General features: G+C 38.3%; 1 protein-coding gene across 1 annotated transcript in view; it reads right to left on the reverse strand.

The window, feature by feature from the left end:
• The window catches only part of LOC119790236 (AT-rich interactive domain-containing protein 1B-like), a 261,129-nt gene that overhangs the window by 168,570 nt on the left and 79,508 nt on the right, over positions 1 to 13,051 (reverse strand). Inside the window, exon 4 of the mRNA XM_038295693.1 lies at positions 6,809 to 6,913. Within this exon, the coding sequence (XP_038151621.1) occupies positions 6,809 to 6,913 (105 nt within the window). The remainder of the gene's footprint in view (positions 1 to 6,808; positions 6,914 to 13,051) is intronic.

The raw sequence follows: 13,051 nt of genomic DNA on the forward strand, positions 1-13,051 counted from the left end.
AGTCGAAGGTGGAGAGGTGTGAAAGAAGAGGCACAGATTATGTTTCTGAATTTATTCCTTTTGTCTGATGGAAAATAAGTCAAGGAGGGGCAAAGAGGCTCAGAAAGACATACAAGAAAGTCTTGTCACTGTTTGCGTGTGCATGTGTGCATGTGCACTGCTGAAACCCCACAGTCTGAATTCAGCATCTCTCACCCTGAACAAGTGACAAAGATAACCACGTTTCACTTCAACGCTTCACGCCCCCCCCTCGCCTCCGCTCCCTGCTTCCTCACCTCGCTCTCCCACCCCCAGCTCTCACTCTGTCTTTCCACATGGCTGGCCATCCTCTCCCATGTCCCAGAGGATGGGAGGCTGTGCAGCAGCTTGGCAGGCTGTCAGGGGAGCGCAGGAGAGCTGGGAACATACAGTGACTGGAACAGGAGTGAGACGGAGCACTGGGGTAGAGGTGGGGGGTTCTGAAACCCTGTGTCATCACCTCGCTGAAGCAGAGGAAGAAGCAGTTTAGCCCAGAATCTTAAAGGGATAGTTTAGGATTCTATTAATCAAGACCAAGTTAAACTGAGAGCTGCACAGCTTTGAAAAAACCTTAAATGCTTTAAATTCGCCTTAATCGTTTTGAAACTTTGGATAAGTAAGCAATAATTTCACACTGAACATTAAGTATTTTTTTTATGTTATTTTCCCACCAAATGTATTGACTTCACTTTGTAGGTTGTAAATAAATGAAAGTGCATTACGTTAGATATTCGATCTTACATATTTTGTAACTGTTTATGAAAATTTTTTTTTAATAACATTACACCTTTATTTTTGTTTACAAAAATGGGGAAGAAAATTTTTTTGGAAGTTTTATTGGTCCTTAACCTGCCTATTGTTGTACTTAAATTAATAATCATGGAGACAGTAGCATAATATAATAACTAACGACAAGACATGGTTGAGAACAATAGGTAGTAAATGTAAATTATATTACTACTATCTAATTTTGAGTTTTTTTTTTTTCAAAGTTGCAACTGGTCGATAAATGAATCCAGCTTGAGGTAAAATATTACACGCTAATAACCTATCAGTAGAACCTCACTGTCTATTTAAGTCAATGTATAAAAAGGAATGTGCAGAGAAAAGGAGCTTGGATCTTTCACCCACATACAAATAATCAGTCCCAAACACAGCTGGAAATAACAAGGCAGTAGACGACGGGGCACCCGGTGCCAATCACAAGCTCTTGCACCGACATAATGCCAGCAAACCAACATGTTACCGTTATTGACCCACAATTGCACACATCCTGGGGAATCAGAGCAATTTCGAAAATGGCACCACTCAGCCGAGAAAAGCATGATTCCAGCAATTCCCTGTGCAATTTAAGTAGTGATTTCTGATGAATGGCATGAAAAGAGAAGCAATCAAATAAGACTCTTACTAAAGTTATGACCTTTGACTGGGGAAACAAAATCAAATTTGTAATGATTTCCATATAAAATCAAAGCAAAAGTGCTGGCAACGGGTTACCAGTAGAGCAAGGGAATACATGAGATTTAATAGCAAAGTTTTAAACATTTCTCTATTTGAAGTCAGGCTTTTTTTGGACACCCACCTAATTACACACCTCTGCTGGTGTAAATGAACCCATTCAGAAAGACCAGAGACATCATCACAATCAATCATGTTTATAGGAATGAAGCTGAATATAGACCTAATATGGGCTTCATATGTGACCCACGTGGGCCAATCAAATACAACCTATATCAGCAAAACCAAGACAGGGTAGCTCTATATTTCTAAGTTCAACCTGACGTCAGAATAATCTATTTTAAACAGGAAATCGCATCTCCAAATAACAGATTTAACAGATTTTATCCTCTATAAAGCTTACATAGAACACTAATACATAAAGTCAGTTATTTAACAAGCAGACCAGTTATCTAACATGGGTATCTTGTGTACATTTTAGTTGGTATTTGCAAACCTAATACTATAGTTGAAATAAAACTCAACTCAGAGTTCTACTGCATTTTGCTCCATATTTATTTATTTATTTTGCACTGCTCTGCACCTTCCATATTAATGCCTTTTGAACCATGTTTTTGAACTGGTTTTCCTGTTTATCTACACTGATCAATGCTGCACTTTATACATGGAAATGTTCACTTCATTGCTAAGTTGCTCATTTACTGTTGAAAAGCTATATGCACCTACATTTTTGTTATGTTTATACTCTGTGTATACACAATGAGAATAAAGTTTCTCTAAGTCTAAGTCTACCAAATAATATTGAAAGAATAAATCTTAAAAACAATATTGGCATATACATTATTTTCAGAGTAGAAAAGGTCTATCAAACTTTTCTGATGCTAAAACTTCCTTTTGATTCATGCCCTCTAAAACTGGAAATATTTTATAAAATGAGGATGCAATCACACCATTTCAAAAACTTTTATTCTCTATGACTGTAAACAATGTATTGAAGTTATGTGTTACTGCCTACTGCAACACTGAAAAACTATATAATGAGCACAAAATAAAAAAGAAAACACAGGGAAGTGCTGGGTCTTTATTTTCACCCTCAAAATCAATATCAACAGCACTTTTGTCCAAGCAATTATTCACCAATTATGGTGTTTGATTTATGGGAGACTGCAACCTAAATGGAAGACATGCGGACTGACCGAAGTTGAAGCCATAGCTAGAAGAAATAGCTTGAAGACGGAGCCATTGGGGAAACTTTCATAGTGGCTATAGGTTTTTGTAGAAAAAGAAAAAAGTATTTTCTTTGACAGGGAATTTTGTTTATAACTCAAAATAACTTCTGCCGTCATGGTTTTACTGCTATCTAGACATTTCTCCTGTATGTTTATTTACATACAGGGGAAAAGTCTGCAGATTTACATTTTTTCCATTGAGTTCAAGCCAAATGTTGCGGATAATATCAAAGTCCACATGGTGCTTGATGTGTAACATTAGCTTGAATTGACTTTAAAGGAATAGTACACCCAAAACATGATTAGCCTTCATTTTCTACTCACCCCCATGCTGAACAACACTCTGGAGTACTTTTTTGATATCTCAAATGCATCTGGAGATCTGGGAGGCTTCTTGCTGTCTGCTGACATTCAAATAATGGAGGTCTATGGTGACCGAGACAGAAAGGTCCATAAAAGTCCACAAAAAACGTGTCAATATTCCTCCATACTGCTCGTCCAATGTATTCCAAGTGTCCTGAGTGGGTAGCATCCAGAATTTACTCGAAACGAAGTCATTTAGAATGTTTTTAGAGCATAAACAGTAGTGTATAGGATTTCCTGAAAGCGCGCGCCGGCGCGTTCATGACGCTACGGAAGCCGGCAGACCAAGCCAGATGAAAGTACGCATTCAGCGTCTGCTCTGCCAATAATGCAAGCGTAGAAGAAGAAATGTGCTGTTTACCTGTGCAAAGAAAGAAACAACAAAAGAAAAATGTCTGAGGACTTCAGTGTTGAGGAAGAGCATGAGTTCTTTGCCGAGCTGAATGCGCTGGTTTGGTCTGCCGGCTTCCGTAGCGTTGGGAGCGCGCATGTGCGCGCTTTCAGGAAATCCTATACACTACTGTTTATGCTCTAAAAACATTCTAAATGACTTCGTTTCGAGTAAATTCTGGATGCTACCCACTCAGGACACTTGGAATACATTGGAAGAGCAGTATGGAGGAATATTGACACGTTTTTTGTGGACTTTTATGGAACTTTCTGTCTCGGTCACCATAGACCTCCATTATTTGAATGTCAGCAGACAGCAAGAAGCCTCCCAGATCTCCAAATGCATTTGAGATATCAAAAAAGTACTCCAGAGTGTTGTTCAGCATGGGGGTGAGTAGAAAATGAAGGCTAATCATGTTTTGGGTGTACTATTCCTTTAAGGACCAAACAACGTCTTGCTGTGTGTAAACTAACCACCAACAGTAACTGCCTGTGACCTCATTCATCAATGCTTTTATGAAAAAAATAAGACATGGTGAGAAAACATGAAATATTCTGATACCGCCCCGTAAAAAGCCAGGACCAAACTATAAACAAGGAACCAAATAGCCCAATAAAAACAATGAATTCCAGAATGCACAACATTTAACAATGTTAAATTAAATCTAGAGAAGAAGGAGTTTTACCAAATTATCATAGATTAGTGTTAATCACTCTTTTTTTCCCATTTGAGCTCGCCAACACATGAGCAGAAATGTGTTGATGTCATCAGACTGGTAAAATTTTCTAAGAAAAATTGGGTCAAAAGTGAAGCAAAATCTGCTATTTGTGCGTCTGTTGCCTGTAAACATGGACAAACTGCCTAAACTTGACTGCATGAGCTCCAAAAAAAATTTGCATGATAGATGCTCTTAGAAAAGACATCCCTAATTACATCAACAAATTAGTTTAGTGAATGTCACCAATCTAGTGACCCTTAAAACATCTGAACTGGGACTTAAAGTAGTTTGCTACTAAAGGCCTGTTGTTTGGAAGGATGTTTGAGTTTATTTTGTTAATCAATGTAGGGTTTGCTGTTTAAGAAAACCAGTGCACAAATCCCATATTTAGTAATAACACAAAGTTTAAAACACAAGTTATAAAAAAGGAAGAATAAAAGCTATTAACATAGAAATTGTTCTGGCTATCATGTGGTCCTCTGACTTGGTAACCCTTCCTGGTTTTAAACGCTGATTTTGATACTGATTAACTTAAGCAATTCATAGCCAAACCCAAACCTTCTCCTCTGCACAACACCTCTCTGAATCAGTTTGTCATAAACGGGTCATCACCATGGTGATGAATTATAGACAGACTGAGTTTACCATGCGCTCTTAACTCATCGTGAGTTAGGTCTGCATGCTACAGACAGCATCTTTACCAACACCCTCGTTTTCCTGAATAAATCCATTTATTGATTTTATGTACTCAGATCCAAACCAAATAAGCACCTTATTTGGTGCTTTTGTCTTAGATGGGCATAGCAGTTACACCTCGATTCGCTAGTTCACTATTCCAACTGTAACATCATTGCTCAACAGCCTTCTTTGAGGGGCCTAATCAAAAGGGTAAAATAGCTATGATATTCCTATGATGATATATGCTCTTTAATGTGAGCAGTATACTAAATTAACTTATTTTAAATCAGAATTATGCCAAATCATAATTACACAGTAATGTAAACATTATGTTTTGAAAGGCATGAGAGACATGATTGACTCTTTGGTCGATCTTCAAAAATTCCCGCCTGATCACAGAGCAGACTCATCCTAAAACCAAAACATGACACTTCGCCGACCCGCTCTCCCTTGCTCCTGGCAGAGAGAGAGAGAGAGAGGGAGGAGGGGAGAAAGGATGACAGCAGCTTTAGATCTGACATCAAACGCCGACGAAACAGTGAGAAAGGGAGAGAGGGAGAAAAAAAGGTTACATCTCCTCCGTGACAGCTTGCTAGAAGAGCCTCACAAAATGCCGAGCAATTTCTCCCTCCTGCTCTCCATCCCCGTCTATCTATCCTAACACCCACCCCCCCACATCTCTGTGTGTCTCTCATCAAAACTTGCTGCCGATTAGGATCTCTGCGAGCCACGCGCTTCGGGATGAGACGTGAAAACACACAGAGAACCCAAAGGGCTAGAATGCCAGGATTAAAGCGGTGAGGGAATAACGGGGTGATAGTGGCACCGGTTCAAATAGATCGGCCGCCGCGACTGCAGTGGCTCCTCGCCTCGTTCTTGTTCTCTCTCGCTCCGGATTCACACATTGATATATCAAGGCCATTTCTCATTATAGCATGAGAAGGCGAAAGAGCTTTCATGGAGTTGCTTTGGAGGGGGAGACGTGGGGTGGGAGAGAGGGTAAAGAGTGTGGGAGATATAGAATGAAAGAAAAAAGGAGAAAAACCAAGATGAAGCCAGATGATACACTATTAGCACGTCAGAAAGAAAAAAAAAGAAGCAAGTGTGTCTTACTGCTACTGTGGAATCCCTTGACAAATGACAGATAAGTCGACACTGATTAGAAACAAAGAAAAGTCAACTATCAATGTATGGTGAGATGACCGGCGTGCACAGACTTTAGAAGAACCAGTATGAGGGGAATTTCACAGCCTAATTGGAGTTCGCACACTTAATTTCGTTTTTTTCTTGCAGTTTATTCTTACTCCTGGGGCTTCTCCGAAGTGTCTGGTAAATTAAACTGCACGCACCTCAAGCAGTGCCAATATTTGCGACCATTTGGAAATGTCTATTTGTTGGGAGACAAATTATGGCGTAAAAAAGCAATTAGTGAAGCCAAAAAAAGCCAGAGAAAACCCTCATACAGATCAAGCTGGTCACACAATTACTCCTCCAGTCAAGCTGCTCCAGGATTTTTTAAAAACTCAGCCAAACACTGAGAGGTTGCCGCATGTGGGTTCAAGTGTGCTCAGAAGGAATGTCTTCGGCTGGTGCATATGCTTGTCTGTGCATGTGGGTGTGTGTGTCTGCATTAGAGTGGATGTATGGTGTTGTTAAAGTGGCCTTTCTGCCTTTGGCATGAACACCAGTCAAAACACAGACGTAGAACCCTGAAATGAGCAGTCAAATCCTTAGAGATGTCAGACAAAGAAGCGGGTCAGAGGGTGAGCAGAGGATTCTGATTAAATGAAAGAGCTTAAAGCCAACAAAACATTGCAAAGTCAGATAGAAATATATTACATATTGTGTAAGGGAAAAAATATGTTCTTTTTCTATTTTTATAATTCAAAACGTATTTGTATCATTTGAAAGTTTTTTTTGTACATTTTAGGTTGCGCATGGCAGAAAACTCACCGGCAGACTGGAAGGGCGGTCCTGAGGAACTCCATCCTCATTGTTGGTCTTTCCAGAGTTCCCTTGAACAGGTCCTCTAATGTTGTAGTTTTCTTGCTGAGCATCCTAACAAGATAGACAAAAATAATACAAATCAAAAACGAAAAGTCTTTTCAACCAATATTACTATTGCGATTTCACTGCGATTTTTCTTTGCACTAACCACAAGCACTGAGCCGTTTCATGCCAGGGTTTTAGTTTTTTTACATGATTGTCCAGCGAAATGAAAAAGTGAAAAAGTTCTTCTATTGTCCAGCACAAATCTGCGTGATAGTCACTGATCTCTATTCATTCACTGGATTGCTCATTGCCTGAAAAAAAGTGAAGCCACCGTCCGGCATGTTAGTTCTCCCCGCTCCCATGGAGATGCGTAATAAAAATGCCTACTTGTGTAGCATTTGACTGCAAAAACAAGCAGTTTGCTGGCTGTAATTTGTAATGTAATGTATGCAATATAATTTAGAGTCAGTGGATGTACTAACAAAGAAAAGCCATATAAACGCCAATGTATTCTACAGTTAGTTTGTAGCGTAACAGTCTGGCTATCTCGGACTTGAAGACATTGACTGAGTTGGCCATTGACATTGTGTCTAACATTAGAAAATAGAAAGTAGAGTAAAGAAAAAGTAATTCACTGTGAAATGTCAATATAGTAATTCTTTATTAAATGGATGACTCTGTCGTTTTTCTAGTCAAATCAAACGTTTTTAAAGGCTAACGCACAGAGTATAAAAGTATATTCCATCATTCATACACAATTTGCAAACACGAACATTATATGTCATTAACAGACATGTACGTATAATTCAGTCTTGATGTAAAATTTTGAAATTATATGTAACATGTTACAACAATACATTATAAATGTAGCACTTTTGGCACTTCAGTATTATTATGCTAAATTAACAGATTCATTTTATTGTGATGGATTTGAATAATTTGCTTTATTACATGATTTATAGATTTCATTGACTTCATAATGACTATGCAATGTGATGTGCCTATTTTTTTTAATATAGGTTAGAGTAATCTACTTATGCTGTGAAACAGCCAGTGTGTGTCAACTTGATGAATTTATTTTTATTTTAAAAGTCTTAAGTCCCCATGAAAATTAAAACATCAACTTTGTCTGATGCTGTAGCTCACATATTGTTTCCATTACGACCAGCCTAACTAGGGAGTACCAATATGGCGGCCGGTGGCTTCACTTACACCCCGTACTACCAACGGGCGATCAGCAATCCAGTGAATGAATAGAGATCTGTGGTGATAGCTGCAAACCACTTTAAGTGTATTACCGCCACCTAAAGGGCTGGAGGGAGATATTTATCATTTTAATGTTGTTTAATCTAATGTGAATAAAATTAAGTGTCTGCAATTTGAACATTGGGTTTGCGAAATTGCAAAAAAGTTGCAAATGCAATTAAGTGACCAGCCCTAGTATGTCTAATGAGAAAGAGAAATGAAATTTGCAGAATGGTTTATTTTTGGTTGTTATTATTGGCCAGTGAGCGCCAAATCTTTCTCGGGAAACAGACTCAAATTTAGTTTCTACGGCATGCTGACTAAATTCTCTGTGGTTATGAAGCTACAAAACAGTGACAGAGAGCAAGACCTTCAGCAAATACAGAAAGGCTTCATGAAGAGCAAAATATTGTCAGTTTCACACCTCAAGGGGTCCACCTCTCTATCATAGAACATGTTGAAATTTATAAATAAGGTACAGTAAGGAGCTTCTTGACTAAATGCCCACCGAGACGGTTTAACAGTTACAAGTGCCGATCTTTAATTAATGGTGTTAAAGAAAGGTTAAAACCAGCAACCGTGCAACAACTGCTTTTTTTTTCAATGACTGCTTTCACACACACAGTTGGGAGTATCTCAGTCTCTTCATATGAGCAACTCATGACTGTTCTTGTGTGTTTTTAGTTTTACATTACAAAAATCTATATCAGCTCAAATCTGTAGTCAGGATAAAGCAAAGAAAACATGCTGAGTGTCTACACAGACTGAGGATCTTTCCAGATAATTGGCATAACTCCACATCCTTGCAAATATGATTACAGCTCTAAAATAATCTGTAAAATCTTTGTACATTTATTCTGTAGAGAAGAAAAGCTAATTCAAAGAAAAATAAGTTTTAGTGAGATCACTGTTGCAACAATTGTTCAGCCTCCTGATTACTCCTATATAAAGAATGTAACAGTGAACCGTTTTTTCAGGTCCACTTCACTTTTGTAGGACAAGAGTCTCTTGAAGCTTTTAATTAATAATTCATGATCACTCTGTTCCCTTAGCATAGATATCCTGTCACAGGTCTATTTCTCCTAAAATACTTCTTTAAATGGGAAAGAAGAGAACATTATGCAGGAATAGGCTGGATATTCTATGAAATGTTCGTGTTTTCCTCTGATAGCTCATTTTTGGGTTGTTTGACGATTTTGTTTTCCTACCAGACATCAGCGACTTCATAAATACAGCATGTCAACACCACAAGGTGCTAATAAAACTGGAGCTCCCAAGCTGTGTTAAAAGTGATGAAGGGATAGAATAAACTGTTAGAGATTCGTGGGTTTACAAGGCTGTAATAGACTCTGGCGTTCCTGGTAAGACGGAGTCACAACACAAACGACACACTGTATGGAGAAATACACAGAAATAACATCCAAACACACACACACATACATCAGCCGAGCAATTCATTTTGACCAAATCCAGCCTAACCACCCACTAATCCTCCAAACATGCACATTCACATACAAACCCACATCAAGACACACACTCAGCCCCATTGTTCAATCCAAGTCATTTTCTTTCCCTCTGTAATCACAAGCCTATCTAGTGTAAACCAATTTTCTCTCCATTGTCGGAGGTGCTGCCCTCTCTCGCTCCCTCCGTCAGCATCTCTCCCTCCTTCCCTCTGCCTCTTCTTTTCATTCACCATGAAGGTCGTTCCTCCATCATGTAAAGTGTCGGCAGCACAATAGCAACTTGTTAAAGAGCTCTGAGTGGAGGGATTAGTGATAACTGATCAGCGAGTCACAGCGAGAGATCACACACAGCCGCTCGCACACACAAATGGATTCAACACGCACACGTAAAACCATGTGTTTATGTGAAACACACAGCTCAAAATCCATTCCTCCCCTCCAGTTTGATTTCTTATCCATGAAGTGATTACGTTGTAGTAGGTGGGCAATATTTCTGTCAGCTAGGTGATATCATTTTATAGCAGGAGATAATCCTTACAGCAGGAGATGTATCATGTGAAAACTGGTCTATTATTAACTGTAAAACCATTTTAGCTCCAGGATCTGTATGAATGATGTAGGACCTTTGGGGAGTTCATTCCATTTTCTTATACAGTCCTTTACAAACTTAATTAATAGCCACTTATAAGTAGAAATTGCATTCCCCCAATCATTACTCGTAATTAAGTCAAAGTGTCCATGAAATCAAATCTTATGTGCATGTGCTTTTATTTACGCTCAGGGCTTTATATCACCGCTATATATTTTTTTTTTAAAGTGTAAAGTAGTCTGACTGAAGGGTATCTCTCAAGCATAAAACATTCATCTTAACTTAGCTGCTATTATTTCAGTTATAACAACACATCAAAAGCAATCAAATGCTTCAAGAATGTTTTATGTGCCTTTGCCTTGTGTACTGAAAACTATATAAAAAAAAAATATAGTTCACTGAAAACTAACTTTGTAGACTGTTGCATTGTCATTACATGTCATTATTTGAATTTATGAGGTAAAGTACTTCTATAATGAGCCGTTGCTGGTATCCAAATTGAAAGGAAAAGTATGTGAGTTCCTATAATTCAAAACATTTCATACGTTTATCTTTAAAACATCATCCCACCGCAAAGAAACTCTCACTGGATCCTGTTTTAAGCATATATTATGCACTTATTCACTATTTTCACTGAACTGCAAAATTAAAACTAGAAATTATGAAATTTTGTTTGAGAAATATGAAATTTTAAATCTGTGTTACATTACACTAATTACAAGAATTATATATATTTTGAATTTTAAATTTCATTGATCATCACACAAAATATTACATAACTGCTATAATCAACTTTGTTTTGGGTTTTTTTCTCTTGCATTTGGCACAGTTTCTCCATCCTTATATGAGCCATTCTCAATCATCCTCATTACTTCTTTTAATTCTTTTCTTTTCCTATAGTAAGTGGACCTTTGTACTGTAGTTACCTATGTCAGATCTAAGAACCTCTGGTGCACTGTTTCTCTCTTTGGCTAAGTCTTTTTACTTGTTAGTTGTCGCTGCCATTGATATTGGGTATGATTTATTTACGTTGTACTGAAAGTTTATCTGAAAGAGGTCCCCTTGCCACCTCCTGTCTGCATGTTAAGTGATAAAGAGGCATTTCTGCAAAATGATCAATTTGAAATCATCTAGGCTTCATTTTTATAACTTTTTACCATTGTTTACATGCAGTTCTGATGATTAGTTTCTGTCTTTCTCTTTTGTCATTTTGTGTCTGGCTTAGTTGTTTTTTTTTAATTTCTTGTTATATTTTGGTGCACTAATTTCTGTTCTCATTTCAGACTACTTCACTTCCTGGGATTCCTCTTCAATCAGCCTTCCTGACATTGCTCACCTCGGTCATGTTGCCAATTGCCTCGCCTATTTCAACCTCTCCCTCTGCAGCCTTCTTTGCCAGGTCGTCTTTGTCACCTGTGTTAAGCGTTCCAGCGTTTATTCTACCTTTCCTAGCAGATAAGCTAGTTGCTCTACTTGTTTTTTGACCAGCCTTTGTTTTTTTGTGATTTTTGCCAGTTGCTCCTACGCATTGTGCAGAAGTGCATTCAATGATTTTTTTCCCCTGAAAAATTAAAAAAGAACTGAATAGTGGGGAAAAAGTGTAAAAAAACAAAAAACAAAGATTATTTGATTTCTTTTTTATTTCAGAAAAAAAAGCATATATAAAAGCAAAAACAAGGGGTGAACAATTTAGTAGCTAGAAGATGTGGCTCAGTTAGAGCAGTAGGTATTCAGGTAGAGGTGGGTGGGCCTGAGACTTGCTAAACAGCAGGACCACAACATAGAGGATGGTTTATTTTTTAGATTTACACAGGGAGCTATGTTGGCCTCTGTGTCAAGCCAGTAGGCAAGCTGTATTTATGTGTGCACACAAACATCATAGATGCATGCCCAACATCATTGCTTTTATTACATGGCTGGATGTGTTTGAACCAGAAAGCCTGCGTAGACACAAACACACCTCCACAGGTAAATAAAGGCAGGAGGTAGAGAGGACAGGAAGAAGTGTGGTGGCCTTCTGATGAGTGGAAGCACATGTGGATGATCCATGGACAAAAACGCACACGGAGGGAACTGAGAGTAGAAAGGAGGCTGCTGAGTCAAGTTCAATATTTACACAGGCCTGAGTCTCTAGTGTTTGTGTGTAGGGCTGTGTATGTGTGTGTGTGTGTGTGTGTATCAGTACTCTGGGGGTTTTAAGTGGGTCAACGTGAGGTTAGCCTTTTACTACTGTTTACGCTCATGTTCTTACATCATAACAGTTAAATGTATCATGAACAGAGAAAATGGGGGATACAAAAAGAGATGAGAGAAGACTTTAAAATGTTAGATGCAAAAGAAACAGATATTGGGAATCCCTGAGTGGGGAAAAAAAAAAGATTCAAACTAAATTGGAAAAAGTGAGAGTAAAAAAAAACCATCAAAACCAAATGAAGGAGTATAGTGAGTGTGTTCTTTTATTTGAGCCTTTTTTTATGTCCATTGTCTCAAAATCCCATTTCCTAGCTAATTTAGAAGCCTCTAAAATACACTCCACTCCATACCTAAAGCCTAAGGCCACAGCTAATCCTGTCTTCATGCACACACATTCGCAGCGACACTCATTCATCCTCAGTGCTTTTGAAAAGACTTCATCTTGGCATAGTGGAAGGGAATGAAGGATATTGAAGGAAAGTGTTTGAAGTACATGAGGGAATGCAGGAATCAAACTGTGAGTTAAATGCTATTAGACAGCTGTGTGGAAAGGCTGTGTAATATTAGATTTGATTGAATAGATGACTGCTGAATGTGGTGTAATATATATAGAGCCGGAGAGATTTTATGCAGAAGTAAATCAATATTCCACCAGCAACTCAAATCAGGCACAAGTGAGCGAGTCAGGCAGCAGGCAGAAATGTGTTGCTC

This window comes from Cyprinodon tularosa, unplaced genomic scaffold (genome assembly GCF_016077235.1).
Source record: "Cyprinodon tularosa strain WSP-4 unplaced genomic scaffold, ASM1607723v1 ctg359, whole genome shotgun sequence".
In the NCBI taxonomy this organism is placed as follows: Eukaryota; Metazoa; Chordata; class Actinopteri; order Cyprinodontiformes; family Cyprinodontidae; genus Cyprinodon; species Cyprinodon tularosa.